The sequence below is a fragment of the Chlorocebus sabaeus genome, chromosome 4, assembly GCF_047675955.1.
Source record: "Chlorocebus sabaeus isolate Y175 chromosome 4, mChlSab1.0.hap1, whole genome shotgun sequence".
In the NCBI taxonomy this organism is placed as follows: Eukaryota; Metazoa; Chordata; class Mammalia; order Primates; family Cercopithecidae; genus Chlorocebus; species Chlorocebus sabaeus.
This window is the reverse complement of record NC_132907.1, coordinates 33,195,301-33,215,072: the sequence shown is the minus strand read 5'-3', so window position 1 is coordinate 33,215,072 and position 19,772 is coordinate 33,195,301. Positions and strand designations below refer to the sequence as shown.

Genomic DNA, 19,772 nt, shown 5'->3' with positions numbered 1-19,772 from the left:
CTGCACTCTGCAATCACAGCTTTGCTGAAGTCCCGCCACCAGCAAAAGAAGTCAGAACAGGCTCGCCTGGCAGGAGCAGAGCCCACGGGGCTGCTGGGAAGCCTAGCAGGGAGAGCAGGAAGCAGAGCAGCTCCTGAAAGCCTAGAGCAGCATTCTACTGGCGTTCACATTTGTTCCATTCTGGACATTACACTGTGTGTGTGACCGTGGCCCAGCTCCAGAAAGTTAAAGTGGAGCACACATCTGTGTGTTTTTGTGTTTTCCACCTTACTACCCCTAATCCAAGTTGCTTTAAGCTGTGACTCTGCTTTAAAAAAATCTAAGCACTGTTTCAAGACAGTGCTACTCTATGAGATGCCTTTACAGAAGAGCTTTAACCTTATATGTCTTGCTCTCTTCCCTCTACAGCACAATTGGTGCACCTAAAATATACCTGGGTGCCTTAACAATAGCATGAGCAATTGCCCGCCCATCAGATTTCTTGCAGGAGATGTGGTAATCACTAGTGTCAATAACAAAAGCCTTCTGGCTGTCTGCCTTTTGGGTGCATGGTGGGGCATACTTAACTGTTTTATCTGATGTTGGGCATAGCATGGACCTACTTGGTTCAGTAAAGAGAGAGCAGAAGTGATATGTGTCACTTCCAAGGGAAAGTCTCACAGCCAGACAATACTTGATCAACCTGGGCCTGGGTGACTATGAAGAGCAGAGGCCCTGCCCACTGACAATGGACACATCCCATGAATAGGAAAGACATATATATTGTGTTATGCCACTAAGAGCTTTGAACTGTTACTTATTGCAGCATAAACTGACCCAACCTGACTACTACCTGGGTGGAGGAGGGACCAACAAGATCTGAAAACCAGTACCCGTCAACTCAGGCAGATGGTTCAGCATTGCAAGAATTTACCTGACCTCCATTGAAGAGGGGGTACAAATGAGCTCAGCAACCCTAATCTGACCAGACAAAGCAACGGACAGTCACTGCTACCACTACTGCCACACGTCGAAATAATATGCAAAATGTGTAGCTTGCTGTCAACATAATTCCACTTCCTGAAAGTCTCTCTCATTTTGGAGCGGGCATACATTACACATTTTCTTCACTATATTTTTCGGAAACAAAGGAAGAGAAAAAAGGATCCTGCCAAACAGCATTTATATTTAGCATGCACCATATGCACATGTGCGTTACAGAGTACAAAGACATGTGGTAGTCCCGCCAGATTGAAGTCAGCAGGATAGAGAGCAGGAGATATAATATACAAGTGCGAGACTCTCAGTAGTATAAATGGAGGCATTTCTGAGAACAAAATGGCTCTTTGTGTCTTGACTTCACAAGATTCTTCAGTCGCCACTTCAGAATATTCTAGGGGAGCATAATCTTTAGATGCAAGGCCATGAGTGAAAGGAGGGCTTGGTGGGCAAAAGGTCTTTGAAGTGGAGTGCAGTTACTTAGGGCCCCTGCAGGTTCTCGCTAATCCACTTTACTACATCCTCCACTACGGAGCTCCGTTTTGAATAGGAGGTTTTCTCCTCAGAGTCAAGGAGGGAGAAAATATTTTGAGGGAAAGTTGGTGTCTACCAGCATCAAAGTCACACTTAGGACAACCAAGCACTTTGTGATTACAAAGGGAGCGTGAGAATGAAGTGCTCAGGCCCTGAACAGAGAACTGAATCTAGGACACTGCAAGTAAGGTAGGAAAAGAAAACATATGAATACACAACTGTGTGTGGAAGGGTATTATCAGCATCCCAACGGCTTTAAACCAGTGGGTGAGTAAGAGAAGGAAAGGCCACTGCCCACTCCTGGGTGCCACAAGGAAGGGTTTTCCCTGAACGTGTGCCTGGTAGTTCATGGCCCTTTACTCACACCTCCCCTAGTGAGCTGGGGTGATTTATCAGGTTGCTGTATTTGGGAGGAAAACTGGCATGCTAACTCAGCAACGCCTTTCCTCCTCCTGGCCTGCCCCAGCCCAGCAGTAGGGTGACTGGGTGGGTAAGTCTATCAGTCTTATCTCATAGCCATAAAGTCACATCCTACCATCTGATAGAGGTGATATTTTGGTTCCAGATCTGCCTCTCCTATTCCTCAAATGATTGTTATTCCTCTTCTATTTTTTTCTTCTTCAAATTATTCAGAATCATTGGTAGGTAACAGGTGAGACTAAGTGAATTTTTCCACCACTACCAACACACACACCCCCAAATGGAGTAACCAAGATGGATTATTTCTTTCCAGGCCTAGTCCTGCCAGTGGTGCATGTTTTGTGGTCAGGGTCAGAACTCAGTTATTCAAAGGTTACATCTTAGTGAAAACATGGTATGTTCTTGTTACAATCTGAATATTTGTTCCCCCCCCCCCCACCGGCTCACTTAAAATATATTGTTGAAATCTGAAGCCCAAAGGTGATGTCTTTGAGAGGTGATTAGGTCATGAGGGCAGAGCCGTCATAAATAGAATTAGTGTCCTTATAAAAGAGGCCTAAGGGAACTTATTTCCTCCTTCTACCCTGTGAGGACACAGTGAGAAGGTGCCATCTGGCAGAAAGTGAGCCCTCACCAGACACCGAATCTGCTAGTACGTTGATCTTGAACTTCCTCTAGAACTATAAGAAATAAATTTCTGTTGTTTAACAGTTTCCCATTCTAAGTGGTTTTGCTTTAGCACCCTGAACAAGTGAAGACAGTTCTAAAGCAAAATTATCCCCTCTTAGCTTTGGGGTGTTTTTTAAGTTTTAAGTATAAGAGTTATACCCATTTACATCTGATCCATAGGGTCTCTAATGAGCATCTACCAATAAAAAAAGACTGTATCCCAGACCACCATCACAGATCAGACTTACATATAGACATGTGTGGGTTTATCCAATGCAGACCCGATAAAAACAACTTCCTGAGAGAATATACCACGACAGAAGAAGAGAAGTTAGAGCCAGCAATCGATCCTGATTGAGGATGGTCAGTGCTGTTCTTCCAAAAAGTACAGTGGATGATATTGCAACACTTCTAGAAATAACCTGCCTGAAGACTTAGATTCACATTGGCAGAAAGGGGCTATGTGTGCACCTTTAAAGAACATATTGATTTCTGTAGTTTGGGAAGGGGGAGCTTAAGAAACCTTGATGTGGAGCTTCCTATGGCTGAGCATAGCACACAGGAAGCATTTTTTCATCTCAATTTGCAAATAGAATAATAAGAATCTCCAGCCTTGAGGGATAGTAAGTATGATCTGCTTTCACAGACATAGAGATTTCCAGTTCCACTGATATCTAGATGGTAGACTGGCACTATCTGAAGTGATGGGCAGAAGTGTATTTAGCCCAGAGAAGCACTCTGTAGAAGAGTGACTTCTGAAGTTATGGAGTTGCAGCCCACCTAGACTGCATCATGCAACAGCCAGAGCTCATCTGTGGAGATATGAGAGCCTCCCTGGGGAGTCCCAGAAGAACCTAGGAGGGCAGCACTTCCTGTCCCAGTCCCTGTGTTCCTTGGAACCAGCCCAGTGGCACAACGGTTCTGACCCATGTAGAAAGAATTCTTAAGAAGGGTTTCTAGAAAAACTCTTTAGGGTGGGCTGACTTAGCTGACCTCGTCCCTTTCCAACCTTCCTGCTTTCTCATACATGAAATATAGATATAATGGTAGGAGCAGGGATAGTCAAGGGAAAGGTCAAGGCCATCAGAGACCTTGAGCCACTGTGCCACAGCCATCAGCTATTGGTTCCCAAACCTCTCATTACATGAGAAAAATAAACCCTTATATACTGTGAAGTCCTCTTAGTTATGTCTCTTTTATTAGTAGTAACTAAATGCAATTTATGAGGTGCATACGTAAAGCATTACCAGAAGCAAGTTTCACCCTTCAATGAGTAAATGTATCAAATCTTTTCCTTTAAGAAGAAAATATTTAAAGTAAAGGTTGGAAGGAGAATACTCAAATTAAGGCAGAATATTATTAGAATAAAACAGGCAAGGTAAACATAAAATTACAGAACATGAATACACCCTCAAGGAAGCAAAAAATAGCCATGCAAATATACATTAAAGATAGGCCGGGCACAGCGGCTCACACATGTAATCCCAGTACTTTGGGAGGCCGAGGTGAGTGGATCACTTGAAGTCAGGAGTTCGAGACCAGCCTGGCCAACATGGCGAAATTCAGGCATGGAGAATTGCTTGAACCCAGGAGGTGGAGGTTGCAGTGAGCAAAGATCGTGCCACTGCATTCCCACTTGGGTGACAGAGCGAGACTCTGTCTCAAAAAAAAAAAAAAAAATTAAGGGAAATTAAGAAAAGAGTAAGCCTGCTAGGCAAAATGACACGAATTCCTCCAACCCTTCTAGACTGCTTCTGCCAACCCTTTTTCAAAGAGACAGGAAAGTGTTTTCAATCCCCAAGGAATCTTCACTAGTCAATAATAGAACCTTTCTATATCTTATTATTTTAAAACTTTTCATCCTTGTATTTTTTAGTTGGCTGTTCTTATTGTCAAATTATTCAAAACAGAGCTTTATTTGGCCATTTGATCAGAATCTCAAACTCTTGGCGATTTCTTGTGGCATTTGACCTGAAGTTACATGGCCATTTAATATCATCACCATAATCCTCTTAAAAGCACATTTTTAGCTGGTTGTGGTGGCTGACACCTGGAATCCCAATACTTTGGGAGGCCAAGCCAGGAGGATCACTTGAGTCCAGGAGTTTGAAACCAGTCTTGGCAACATAGCAAGATCCTGTCTCTACAAAAAAATAATAATAATAAATTAGCCCGGGTTGGTGGCACATGCCTTTAGTCCCACCTACTCAGGAGGCTGAGGCAGGAGGATCACTTAAGCCCAGGAATTTGAGGTTACAATGAGCTATAGTTGTACCAGATGGTGCATTTCAGCCCTGGTGCCAGAGTGAAACCCAGTCTCAAAAAAAAAAAAAAAAAAAAAAAAGTGGGGGGGGGCAATTTTTTTAAGGTAAACTTCCTTTAATCTACATCCAAGGTCATTTCCTCTGCTCAATCTATGCCTTACACCCTTTTTTTTTTTTTTTTTTTTTTTTTTTAATGCTGATTCTGAGTTAGGTTCCAGCTAATCTATGCATTACACCATTTTTTTTTTTTTTTTTTTTTTTTTGATGCTGATTCTGAGTTAGTTTCCAGCTATTAGACGTATAGTAAAAGAACCATTAGGCACAAAACAACCCAGGTACATATTCCCGCCCTTCTGGCACTGGAAGCCAAAAATAACACTCAAGTAGAATTTATACTTTGTAGCTGAAAAGCAAATCTATTCCTGAGAGGAATATTGACTAAGAGAGTATGGTCAACTCTTAAGATAAGAGTAAGATCTTTATCTTAACAAATAAAGCTCATTGGTTAGATCTATGGATTATCCATTTAATGAATTAAAAACCAAATCCTCAATTAATTTAATTTAATTCAAAATACTTTGGTTAGCAAATATACACACTTCTGTTGAGTTTATTCCTATGTGCGAAATTTCTAGGCCATCAGATATGCATACATTAAATATTAGATACTAACAACAGGTTTCCAAGTATTTATACCAGTTTACATTCCCACAGCAGTGTATAAAATTTTTAGTTGCTCTATAGCCTCATCAATAATTAGGGTGGTCACTGATTTTTTTGCTTGCTTGTTTTGCTTTGTTTTAGTACTTCTGGTGAACATGTTGTGGTCTCATAGTTTTAATCTGTGATTATGTTACATACTTTTTTAGTGTGTAATGATGTAAAACACCTTTTTCTTATGCTCATTCAGCATTAAGGTATCTCCTTTAAGAAGAGCCTGTTCAATCTTTTTCCATTTTCCTATTAGATCATCTATCTTTTCCTCTGTTATTTTAGGAGTTCTTTTGATATTCTAGAAATGAGTCCTTTGTAGTATATATGTATCACAATTATCTTCTATTCTGTGACTTGCATTTTCACGTCCTTAGTGATGCCTTTTGATGAACAGAAGCTCTTGATTTTAATGAAGAGCAATTTGTCAAATTTTTTCTTTCATGGTTATTGCTTTTTGTCCTAAGAAATCTCTGCCTACGCACTAAGACCATGAAGATTTTTCTCCTATGTTTTCCTTTAAAAGCTTAATTTTTAGCTTTCACTTTCAAGTCTATGATTGACTTGGAATTAATTTTGTGCATAGTGTGTGGTAGGGGGTCAATTCTCTTTTTTTCCCCATATAAACATCTAATTTTCTCAACATCCTTTATTACAAACACATTCTTTTCTCTCACTGAATTGCAGTGGCACCTTTGTCTTAATCAAGTGACTGTATATGTGTGGGTCTATTCTGCACTCTGTATCTTCTTCTTTTGGTCTATTTGTCCATTCTTGTATCATACCACACTGTCTTAATTACTGCCGTTTATTAACATGTCTTGAAATCTGGTAGTATATATATCCTTCAACTTTATTCTCTGGCAAATATGTCTTTGCTATTCTTGACTCTGAGTTTCCTCTAAGCTTAGAATCAGTTTCTCAAGTTCCTCAACCAAACCTTCTGAAATTTTGATAGGGATTGTACTGGATCTATAAATTAATATAGTAAAAACTGACATGTTAACAATATTGAATTGTCAAACCCAAAAACATAGTATAACCCTGAATTTATTTAGACTTATTTATCTCAGTGTATTTTGTAGTTTTTTGTAGCAGTCTAATATATCTTTTATTTGACTAATTTCTAATCATTTGCTATTTTTATTTTATTATAAATTAAATAATTCCTAATTAAAATAGTTAATATCTGTTGTCAGCATAAATACAACTGACCTCTATATATTGACTTTAACAAATTCACTTATTAATTACCATAGTTTATCTGTACTCTTTTATTTCCTATATGCAAATTGTGTTATCTACAAATAATGACAATTTCATTATTTCCTCTCTCATCCTTATACATTTTACATCTACTTTTAGGTATTTGTATTCACTAGACTCTCTAGTGAAATGTCGAAAAGAAGTGATGATATTATACATCATTATCTCATTCCTGATCTCAGAGGAAAAGCTTTCAATATTTCACCATTAAATATTATGTTTACTGTAGATTCCTTATAGATACCTTATTATCAGATTCATTACATAGTTGTACCACAACACAGTCACAGAACTGTTGAGCACATCAGTATTCTTTAGAACCAAAAACCTAGAAGCAAACTGAGGATTCATCAACACTAGAATGGATAAATGTGATATATCCGTATAGTAGAATACTATACAGCAATATAAAAGGATTCTGTACCCAACAACATGGTGATTCTTACAGACATAATGCTCAGTGAAAGGATGTGTGTACCCGCTTCATGTAAACCAGTGTCCTTTTGAACCAGGGCACAGCTGTCCTCCTGGGATTCCCCATAGTCCTTAGATCCTTTTGTCTTCTTAGTCCCTTTCCCCATGTATTCTTCTTCTTGGTTTACTCCCCTCTCTTAGTGACCCATGTTTCTCAATAGTTTTCTTAGAAATTACATGTGGAAATTACATTTTCTGAGATCTTACATATATGAAATATATTTATTCTATATTTTTATGTGATTGGTAGTTGGGCTGGATATAGAATTCTAGATTGGAAATCATTTTGAAGGCATTATCGCTACAGGGTTGCTACTGAGACATTGGAAGAAATTCTAATTCCTGATACTTTGTACATAACCTGTTTGTTTTCCTCCTCTCTAGAGATATTTAAGATTCTCCCCTTACCCTCACTGCACTGAATGTCCCAGTAATATGTTCCTTGCAATCTGGAAGAGCCTACCTAGCACATCCTACAATAGGCAACATAGAGCAAATAGCCTAAATTAGGATTTCAACTCAGATTTTTGCCACCCTCTACAGGTATTTAGGAATATACCAACTTCTGATTTTTACTACATTTTTACTAGTCTTGTTTCTTTTGATCATTTCCTGGTTGTAGTAGCTTCTAAGCCCCCTTTCCTTCCTCACAAATCATTGAATTGCAAGGAAAGCAAAACTTTGCAATTACTTTTCACTCCTGCTTTTATTTCCCACAATGTGTTTTCTGTCCAAGTGGTTGTTCCATTTTCTTCCTTTTATCATGTTTTTTAGGGAATTTGGGGAGAGGATGTTGTATTAGTTAGGAGTCAGTTGCAAGAGGTAGAAATCAAGCTTGAGCTAGCTTGAGCCAAAAAACAGAGAGGGAGGAACTTACCAGGAGGATATATAATCAAGCCACAGGAAATACAGATTCTATTGGGCTTTAGAAACAACTAGACCAGGGGCTGAACATTATCTAAATCAAGTCTCTACCTCCTGTATCTGATTTTCTCTGGTATCGTTATTCTTTCCTCTTGAAGTTTTATCTACATAACAAAAAAATATGCTCACTAATAACTCCAGAGTTCTACAACTAATGACTTTGACTAGCAAAGCACAACTTAGGTGTCCATTTTTAGATCAATTGACTATAGACAGGGAATTGGGGTCACAGCACAATAATGCCAACTGTGTAGATAGTAGGGGAGGAGGACAGCTCCCTAATTACAGGTGCTGGTGCTCAGCAGGCAATCCCAAAAATGTTTCTTATAATAAACCTTATTTTCAAGATGTAGGATATAGATGTTGAGGTGATGCCTAATGAAGAAGTATCATTCTTCTCTGAGATACTGTGACCAAATCCTTCAGGTGCCTAAATGATATTTTGGCATCCAGATCCTACTGGACACAATGCATAAAGAATAGACACCCCAGGCCAGGAACTAGGTTAAATCACTAATATCCATTTTCCAAATTCATATTGAAAATTCAGTAAATACTATATTTGTGATATTAAGTAACTTACTTAGTAAAGACTAGATACAAACATAGAGATTTACCTTAATGGACTTGATTAGTAACTAACCAATGCCCAAATCAGCAGATAATTTCCAAACTTCTGTTTCACTGGCTGTGTAGAGTTGACTCAAAAGGCCTGGAAAGAAAAGAGTGTCTATTCCTTAGTGGACAATGAGCTACCTGAATATGTTATAATTTCACACAGGACAATGGAGACCTTCAAAAACTTTAACTCCCACGTTAATAAAGGCAGAAGGAATACGATTTTGTGTCACACTTCTTTTACTCATTGTAATTGGAATGCTGGGTTCTTAGATCTTTCTGAATTCTTTTCTGCTTCTCTTAGCATTTCACTCACCTTTTGCTTTGTTCTTGACTCTTAACTATTGCTTTCTCTTTTTTACTGCTAGTTCTCTTCAACTTTTTGTTGAGATGGTTATCTAAGTGAAAAACAGAATTTCTTCTAAAGAAAGCAAAACTCCAACTTGCAGTTGTGAAAAGTATTTTACACTATTTTTGTGTAATTACTTTCGTTTTCTGTAGTGGAGCAGCTGAGAAAAATTGCTCTAATTGTGTAATTTTCTGCAACTACTCTGGGACAAAAATCTTGGTAATTGGATTTTTTTTAACTAACAAGTTGTCACAATTGGATAGTTCTTAAACTATTTTGTGCTTATGCTTCAGAAATTTTCAGTGGATGTACAGTATATTTTAAATGTTTTGCATCAGCTCGTGGTCTCAAATTTGATTTATTTTAACTTCAAATTTTAAAATAGATTGACAACTCTGATTATACATTGTCTTCACTAAACGGACCTTTGCTAAGTTTCCTAGCATGTTCATCCCCACCCCACTCTCCTGTTGCCATGGGAGCCGAAATCCTGGCATGTGCAGCTCCAGCTCCCGAGTGGCTCTGTTTCCCAGAGTGCTTTGCTGTTACTATGGAAATGACTGCCCATTAATCTTGCTGTCCTTTTACTACCAAAGCAGCTTTAACTGTCTCAAGCAATCAAGTGATGTTACCTACAGCAGGAAAAGGACGGAGAAGACTGCTTCCCATCCTACAACTGCAGCACTGATTTTAATCAAGATTTAATCAAGGAGCAGAAGGAACTAAAGCTACTCTAACAGCTTTTTTAAAAATATACAAAGCAGGATGGTTCTTGATATGTAGGCAGGTGTCCTTGTTCATTCCCTTGTTTGAGACCTCTGAGAAAACATACTATGTATTTTTAAAGTTACATTTGTGTTTCATAGATATTGCAAAACACCACAATGGAATCAGGACAAGCGACCACACATTTTTACTGATGAAAAGAATGTAATGCTTACTACATATCTTCTGAAGAATGTGTTTTTAGGAATAGTCATGAAAACTACCCCCCAAAAAATCGGCCTGCTGACTTAAATGAAACCTTATCATCCTATGGAACTTGAGGAGCGGTAAACATGAGTCAAGAGAAAATTAGTTAATGAGTTAAAGATACTTGCATAAACTTTGCATTTTTCTTCTGTTACAGGTTAGGCATCTATGAAATTTTAAATTTGACTGTATGGTAATTTGTGCAAAATGAAAATAGGACTTATTGGTAATTCTAGAAGAATTTTCCAAGTCACCTGAAAAAGAAAGAGTGTTGAAAACAAATCTTGGCTGGCCCACCCTGAATCTGAGAGCATCACTGGAAAGATTAGACTGGTTCTGAAAAACGATAGGTGCCCAATAGCTGATTTTGGAAAATAGGAACATTTAAGTGGTATGGGGCATGTGGGGGAAGGATCTAGTTGATGCCGGCAGCACAACAAGAGGCTGCTTTTGCTCTGAAAATAATCAAATGTTATTGATGTTGGGTGAGGGAGAAGAGAGAAGAATCTTGGTGGGGAAATCAGCACAAAAGACTAGGAGTATCCCTTCCTTTCTAAAGAGTCATAGAAGGCCAGATGCAGTGGCTCATGCCTGTAATCCCAGCACTTTGGGAGGCCGAGGCAGACAGATCACTTGAGGCCAGGAGATTGAGACCATCCTGGTCAACATGGTGAAACACTGTCTCTACTAAAAATACAAAAATTAGCTGGGCATGGTGGCAGGCGCCTGTAATCCCAGCTACTCTGGAGGCTGAGACAGGAGAATGCTTGAACCCAGCAGGTGGAGGTTGCAGTGAGCTGAGATGGCACCATTGTGCTCCAGCCTGGGCAGCAGAGCAAGACTCTGCTTCAAAATAAAATAATAAAATAAAATAAGCCACAGAAGAGGAGCGATCATGACTTTGAGCAATCTAAACAAGGTTGCCTATTGCTTTGGCCCTCTGCCCTGCTAGAAGGAAGAAAGGGAGGGAAGGAGGGAGAATGGAAGAGAGGAGGGAGGGAGGAAGAGAAGGAAGGAAGAAAGAAAGAGAGGGAGGAAGGGAGAAGGGAAGGAGAGAGGGAAAGATGGAAGGAAGGGAGGAAGGGAGGAAATTTTAGGAGATTTGTTCGAATGTCTGATAGGAAAGAATGTATGTCCATAAATTCACCACTTATACAAAGGTTAGGAAAATCTTCCCAGAATAACAGATCATGGAGATAGATTAAAATGAGAGGGAAAAAATCAGATTGGTAGGCTTTTTGAAAACAATAAAAAAAAAAAATGTAAAGTGAAAGCTTTTAGCATTTGAACATCATACTATCATCAATCAGCAGCCTGATTGGTTAAGCCTGAGTGATCTCTCATCCGCTCAATGGTATGTTTCTACCCTGTTTTGGATTAGTTTCCTAGGATTACTGTAACAAAGTACCACAAACAGGGTGTCTTACAACAACAGAACTTTATTGGCTCACAGTTTTGGAAGTTAGAAGTCTGAAATCCAGATATGCACAGGGCCGTGCTGCCTCTGAAACCTGTAGGAGAGAATCCTTCCTTGCTCCTTTAGTTGATGGTACTTGCCAGCAGCCATTGGCATTGCTTGGCTTGGAGATGCATCACTCCAATCTCTGCCCCCATTATCACATGGCTGACTTCTCTCGTGTTTCTCCACATCTTCTTCCCTCTGTGTATTCCTGTGCCCAAATTTCCCTCTACCAATAAATACACAAGCCACATGGGATTAAAAGCCCATCCTACTCCAACATGATTTTAGTTTCACTAACTACATCTGCAGCCACCCTATTTCCAAATAAGATCACATTCTGTGGTACAGGTGATTGGACTTCAGTATATCTTTTAGGGGGGCACAATTCATCCCATTTCATAAAGATTATCAGGAGATAATCTTATTTCATAAAGCACCTTATTTCATAAAGATTATCAGGAGAGTTATACAGAAAAGCTAGCGAACAATTACAGAAGTCAGCTATTGAATATCTTAATTACTTTTGGCCACCTGAATTCCTTCAGTTTGTTGGGGTACAAGTTAATAGAGTCATGTTTATTAAAGCTTAATTTAGTTTCACATCCAGGAGGCTACCCATGAGATGATGATGATGATGGGGATGGTGACGATGGTGATCACGGTGGCAGGTAACGCTTACTGAGTGCTCATTATTAACCAGGTGGTATTCTAAATTCTTTACATGTATTAATTCATTTATTCCTTATGAACACCCATGAGGAAGTTTCCTATTATTTTCCCCATTTTACAGATAAGAAAAGTGAGCACAGAGAGGTTAGATGAAACACGTCGGCCCACAGAATTTCCACTACAGCATCTCTGTAAGTACAGTCTTTTACTCTGAAGACCTCGACATGATCACACTGTGATATGGTTTGGCTCTGTATCCCCACGCAAATCTCACCTTGGATTGTAATAATCTCCACTTGTCAAGGGTGGGACCAGGTAGAGACAATGGAATCATGGGGGGCAGTTTCACCCATGCTGTTCTTGTGATAGTGAGTTTTCACGAGATCTGATGGTTTTATAAGGAGCTTCCCCCGCTTTGCTCAGCACTCATTTTCTCTCCTGCTGCCCTGTAAAGAGGTACTGTCCACCATGATTGTAAGTTTCCTTGGACCTCCCCAGCCATGTAGAACTGAGTCAATTAAACCTCTTTTCTTTATCAATTACCCAGTGTTGGGTATTTCTTCATAGCGGCATGAAAACGACTAATACACACTGAAACCGAGAGTTTCCTGACTTAGAGAACAATTTTCACCCACAAAAACCCCCTAAAAATTAGTGCAGGATGGAACTACCTAGATGGTCTTTTGTATCTTTACATCAGCCCCCATTTCCCTTCCCATATGAAAATGAATATGTACACATCTGCCTACATGTGAGGCAATACACCAAGCATCTTGACTTACAGAGGCTGAGCCTCAGATGCTACCTCATTTTTATACCTGTAGAATGGATCCACTTCATACTAAATTTTTGAGTATTTTTAGATATGGGACTGTGAATTCCTTCCCCAGCAGGAAAAAAAATATCTACGTTACTAGCCTAGGAACAATACATTTAAAAGTGTGTATTGTTGTGGATTATTTATCTAGATCTTGAAGAGCCAGAGTGATTTATAGCAATTAAGATATCAAGAGAGACAGATATCATTCTCTTGAGATTTCTTGGATGAATTAGAGGAGCATCCTGATTTCATTTCTCTGTCCATGTATTTAATTAGTTCCACCAGGCAACAAAACAAATCCTTTATTGTATACTCATAAGATCTTCAACGTCCTAGGATGACTTTGTGTAAAAACAGCCATCTTCAAAAATACCAAATTATATAAACACACTTGTCTGAGCCTGAATGTTAGGAACAGAAACTCATGCGCAATGTAAACGTTTTTTCATAAAATTTAAAAGTTTAACATCATGTGCATTCGATCGTAAGTAAATAAGTTCATAAATTATGCAGAAAGCCACCAAATAATATCCAGAAAGATCAGCCAGGAAGGAATATCAACCATGATACCCAACCCCTTTTCCTCTTTTACCCTCAAACTTGCTCTTTTAGTAAGAAGAGGCTGATTGACTAGTAGTGATCTCAACCTTAACTTGACCCATCTCTTTCCCTGGCATCTTGCAACTTATGGTAGCAATAAATAAGTATCCACACTTGCTCATATTCTGTCTCTGTCTCTGTCTGTCTGTCACTCTTTCTCTCTCTCTCACACACACACACACACACACACAAAATAACCAAACACACCTGCCCTTGTACAAATACCCTGATACAGACTTACACATGTAGAGGAGTATATTTTCAGGTAACAACAACAACAAAATGGTGCTCCTGAACTTAACATGGAAATAATGTCCACAATTGCAATTGCAGATAATCTTAGAAAGCTAAAAAATTAGAAACTGAAAACAATTCATCCATTTCTCAGACCAGGCCTGAATAAATCTCTATAAACCTAAGTAATATTTAGTCTCATCTTCAAGGGTTTGATGCCTGAATTTCCTTTTTATCCATAACGTGATAGTCTTGTTAAATTAAGACTACTTTTTTTTTTTTTTTTTTTTTTTTTTTTTTTTTTTTTTTTGAGACGGGTTCTCACTCTGTCGCCCAAGCTGGAGTGCAGTGGTACAACCTCAGCTCACCGCAGTCTCAACCTCCCCAGGCTCAGGTGATTCTCCCACCTCAGCTTCCTGAGTAACTGGGACTACAAGGCGTGCACCACCACACCCAGCTAAATCTCCGCCTTTCTTCATGGGGAAAAACGTCATACAGCATTTCTGGGTTGGAAGCCCCTTATAGATTACTCCTTGTCCCTTCCCTTCCACCTTTATCTCTCACCGCACAGCTTGCAAATAATAAAGTTTCTCAATTACCTCAAATTTCTAATTGACATCAAGTAGCCCAGCCCTAATCTAATTTTACTCATCTCCTATTCAAAGATACCCATTCCTTATAATAAATACACAATCTCTGAGTAAATTATAAACATTTCATGCTTAAAAGTGATGGCGGTCAGAATCAAGAACCTTAATGGAAGGGCAAAATATGGAAGAAAGTCATTAGATTATAGAGAAAAAGAAAACCATCTTTTCCCTATCATTTTTCATTTTTTCATCTAAAGCAGGAGTTCTCAAATAATACTCTATAGTATTTTAAATAATGCTAATATATATCAGAATTTCAACTTTTAGGGATAGAAAACTCCACTACAGTGGCTTAAATGAATAAGGAATTTATTGTCTCAATATTTTTTAAATTTTTTTCTTTTTTTTTTTCAGAAACAAGGTCTCCCTTTGTCACCCAGGCTGGAGTGCCGTGGTGTGAGTATAGCTCACTGCAGCCTCGAACTCCTGGGCTCAAGTCATCTTTCCATGTTGGCCTCCCAAAGCACTGGGATTACAGATGCACATCACCACACCCAGCTATTGCCTCAATGAACAAGAAGCCCTGGGGCAGTCAACCCAGCCTAGGCAAGACTTGTACAGGGATGCAGTGCTGCAATTATCACCCTGATTTCACCTATCATTCTGCTCCAACCTTCTTGTAGCTGACACTTTTGGTGTCCCATATCTGTAATTTCAGCCACAGTAGTAGTGGGCAGTTTCATGTGAGCTCATGACAGAATCTTGTTTCAAAAATAAGCCACATGGCTTTCTAGTTTCTGCCTCAGGCCTTTCTTCAACTCTGAGAGGAACTTCTTAATCTTCATGCATGCACTATGTGCAGGGAGGTAAAGCCCCCAGGAGCAACCAACAGTCAGAGAGGAGCAAGCGGACTGGCAATTCTAGGGGGGAATTCTGTATGTTTCTTGGGGGTCCTGGTAGAACCTAATCCCATTAGTTACAGCATTGACCTCAATAAATGCACCCTGATATTGGCTTTTCCTCCTTTTCTGCCTCACTCTATTTGCTCAAATTTGCTTCTGGGATTACCTACCAAATAAACTACCTGAACTTGAAGTTCTTTTCTCAGGCTCTGTTTCTGGGGGAACAGGAAATAAATTGCTACTGAAATTGGACCAGAGAAGCAGAGTTTGAGGATTGGAATTCTTGAACTGGATCGTTCACAGGTGTGTAGCCACAGGACCCAATGCTAGTGGTACGTGGGGCAGAAATAAGCTGTAGCAGAGTGTAACCTGCCAATTATGAAGAGTCTCACCTGTTGTGGATTGGAATAAGAACCAGGTGGAAGGGAAAGCATTTGGTGATGCAGAAGCCCTACACTTAAATGGGGGCAGTGGTAATAACAAAGATTGTGGAGTTGGCTGGGTTTTGTTACCTGCCTTGGAAGCCTTAAAGAAAGATAATGACAGATTTGAGAAGCCAATTACTAACTTAGGGCTTGCTGAGAAAGCCAAAAGGCCTCCATGGCAGCACTTTAAGGGTTCATCTGCTGCAACTGGATGGTTCACTAAGCTAAAATCAGGTTCAGGTTTTAATTGCATGAGTTCAGCACTGACAGGTCTTCCATGCAAATGTCAGGATCCTGAGAGAGAAGTGGGAATCTGAGACCTTGGAAGGGGACGTTGGAGCACCTGAATAATATGGCAGCTCCCCACCAGATTCCCCTGAAATCAAGTGTCTCTGCCCCTTGCTAGAGGAAAGCAATTGCACCTTGCCTGGAAAATATGCAAAGCCTCACCTGGGATGAATGCTTTGCAAAATTATGTTTGTCCTCCTTAAGATAAGTCCCTGCCTCCCCTCACTGCTTCTGGACCAATAACTGGTCACACAGCCCCAGCAGAGAAATAGTCTCAGCTGTGGAAAGAAACAGCTTGCTCATCAAGACAACTGCAAGACCACCTGGAGCCAGGGGAACATGTGTGAGAAGGGAACTTAAGATTTTCAGGGAGGGGAGCGAAGAAAAGGAGAGGGGTCTGAATATAAAACTGAAAGAGAGGTTATAGACACAGGAGCACTTTTACTATGCCTTTTTTTTTTTTTTTCTTTTAGAGGCGGGGAGTGATGAGACTTTTTTTTTTTAAAAAAACAGTCTGGCTCTATCACCCAGGTTGGAGTGCTGTGGTGTGATCTCAGCTCACTGCAGCCTCAACCTCCCTGGGCTCCTGCCATCCTCCCACCTCAGTCTCCCAAGTAGATGGGACTACAGGTATGCACCACCATGCCCAGCTAATTTTTAAATTTTTGTAGAAGTGGGGTTTCGCCATGTTGCCCAGGCTGGTCTCCAACTCCTGAACTCAAGCAATCCACCCACCTCAGCTTCCCAAAGTGCTGGGATTACAGGTGTGAGCCACCATGTTCGGTCATGCCTCTGATCTTAATACACCACTGAGTTGGCTCCTTAAAGCTTAGAGATGATATGGCCTGTAAGTAAAATGAAATGTCAAAACTGCCTTTCAGAGTATTGAGGAAAGTGTTAGTTCTGTCCCTCTAAAGAACCCTGGCTAATACAGATTTTGGTACCAGGAGTGGTTCTAGAAGAACAGAATATTAAGGATGGAGTTCTTTCATTGGTTTTGGAGTTTCTGGAGTTGGCTGCTTAATATGATTAGATCCCAAAATGCTAAGAACCTTTTTTTTTTTTTTTTTTTGAGATGGAGTCTCTCCCTTTCGCTCAGGCTAGAGTGCAATGGTGCGATCTTGGCTCACTGCAACCCCCGCCTCCCGGGTTCAAACAATTCTCCTGCCTCAGCCTCCCAAGTAGCTGGGATTACAGGCGCCTGCCACTATGCCCAGCTAATTTTTGTATTTTTAGTAGAGACAGTGTTTCACCATGTTGGCCAGTCTGGTCTCAAACTCCTGACCTTGTGATCCTCCCGCCTCGGCCTCCCAAAGTGCTGGGATTACAGGTGTGAGCCACTGTGCCTGGCCCAGGACTCTACTTCTAATAGTTGGCATAAACTGTCCAGAAAGTTACGCAAAATAAATGCATTTGACATTCCTCATTCCCAGTTTGTGAGAGGCAAGGAGTTTAGTGACCCTATAGATAATACCTTTGACCATATGTGGAGAACCAAGGAACATAATGAAGATGGTTGGTTGCTCCTAAGTTCAGTGGAAAAAGTGACGAAAGAAAATGATGAACTCAGGGATTCTGTCTCCTGGCTTCAGAAGCAGATACTGAGCCTCAAATCTGCTAAGATTGCCCTTAGTGAGAGTCTTATCTCCTGTAGAGAAAAAGCTGAAATTGTGGAAAAACAGATACAAGCTCTTATGTGAGTGGCTGACCTGCAACAAAAGGTGCATGCACTGCCTCACCAAGTGTCTACTTGCTAAGGGCATTGATTAGAAAAGAACGAGGCCCTGCAACTGGAATGGGGACATGTGGGAGTACCATGATGAAGCTGGGGACACTGAGCATGTCAACTCTGATGAACCTTTTTTGCCAGAAGGAACAACTTCCCTATCCCCAGTAGTGGCAACATCCCCTCCCCAATCCACACTGCCATCGGCCTTTCCAACTTTCAGGAGATAAACCTTGTGCTGCCTGAGGCAACAGTGATGGCCTCCCGTGAGGTAGTTGCCAGGCAAAATAATATTGATTCTCCTCAGAAGCCACCCCCAACACCCCCACTTGCTTCTAGACCTATAACTAGACTAAAGTCCTAGTGGGCCCCTAGAGGTGAGGTTGAGAATGTGACCCATGAGGAGATGTGCCACACTCAAAAAGAACTGTTTGAGTTCTCTATATAAACAGCAATCTGGACAACAGGCATGGGAATGGATATTAAGGGTATGGGATAATGATGGAAGGAATGTAGAGTTGGATCAGGCTGAATTTATTTGGGCCCACTAAGTAGGGACTCTGCATTTAATGTTGCAGCTTGGGGAGTTAAAAAAGGTTCTAATAGTTGATTTACTTGTTTAGCTGAAATATGGGTTAAAAGATGGCCCACTGTGAGTGAGCTGGAAATGCCTGATCTCCCCTGGTTTAATGTAAAGGAAGAGATCCAAAGGTTTAGGGAGATTGGGATGATGGAATGGATTAGTTACTTTAGACCTATTCATCCCAGCTGGGAGGGTCCAGAAGATATACCCTTGACCAATGCTTTGTGAAATAGATTTGTGAGGGCAGCTCCTGCATCTTTGAAGAGCCCTGTAATTACTCTTCTCTGTATGTCAGATCTAACAGTGGAAACCACAGTCACTCAACTACAAAACTTAAATACAACAGCAATAATTGAATCCTGAGGTGGCAGGGGCCAAGTGGCAGCACTCAACAGTCAAAGGCAAGCTGGGCGTACCTACTGTAATGGACAGCAGAGGCAAAGCAGCAATCAGAATAGTCTGACTCGTGTAGAGCTGTGGCATTGGCTAATTAGTCATAGTGTTCCTAGAAGTGAAATTGATAGGAAGCCTACTGCATTCCTACTTAATTTATACAAGCAGAAAACTTACAGGTCAAATGGACAAAAGAATAATTTGAATTATAAAACCAGAGAATCACAGCCCCGCCCCTCAATCAGTTTCCAGATTTGAGCCAGTTTACAGACCCAGAAGCCCTTGAATAAACAGGAATTGGGTCCCCTGGAGGGAGGACCCTACTACATTACTGACAATTTGTGCAGTGAATCTTTCTCCCATCTTTCCCTAAGGAGACCTCTGGCCTTGTACCAACGTAACTGTTCATTGGAGAAAGAAATGATCAGACATTTCGGGGCTGGCTCTGAGTTGATGTTAATTCCAGGAAATCCAAAATGTCATGGTAGTCCTCCAGTTAAAGTACGGGCTTATGGAGGTCAGGTAATTGATGGAATTTTGGCTCAGTTCTGACTTACAGTGGGTCCAGTGGGTCTCTGTTCTCATCCTGTGGTAATTTCCCCAGTGCCAGAATGCATAATTTGCATAGACATACTTAGCAGCTGGCAGAACTGCCACACTGGCTCCCTGACAGGTTAGGTGAGAGCTACTATGGTAGGAAAGTCAAATGAAAGCCATTAAGGTTGCCTGTACCTAGAAAAATAGTAAATGAAAAACAATATCGCATCCCTGGAGGGACTGCGGAGATTCGTGCCCATCAAGGGCTTGAAAGACACAGGGGTGGTGATTCCCACCACATCCCTGTTCAACTCTCCCATTTGGCCTGTGCAGAAGATGAATGGATCTTGGAGGATCCATTCAC

General features: G+C 40.5%; 1 protein-coding gene across 1 annotated transcript in view; it reads left to right on the top strand.

Moving 5' to 3' along the window:
• The window catches only part of LOC140711539 (endogenous retrovirus group K member 25 Pol protein), a 31,146-nt gene that overhangs the window by 8,462 nt on the left and 2,912 nt on the right, over positions 1-19,772 (top strand). Inside the window, 6 exon segments of the mRNA XM_073014885.1 lie at positions 18,040-18,161; positions 19,219-19,288; positions 19,290-19,310; positions 19,312-19,571; positions 19,574-19,664; positions 19,666-19,771. Coding sequence (XP_072870986.1) covers positions 18,040-18,161; positions 19,219-19,288; positions 19,290-19,310; positions 19,312-19,571; positions 19,574-19,664; positions 19,666-19,771 — 670 coding nt within the window.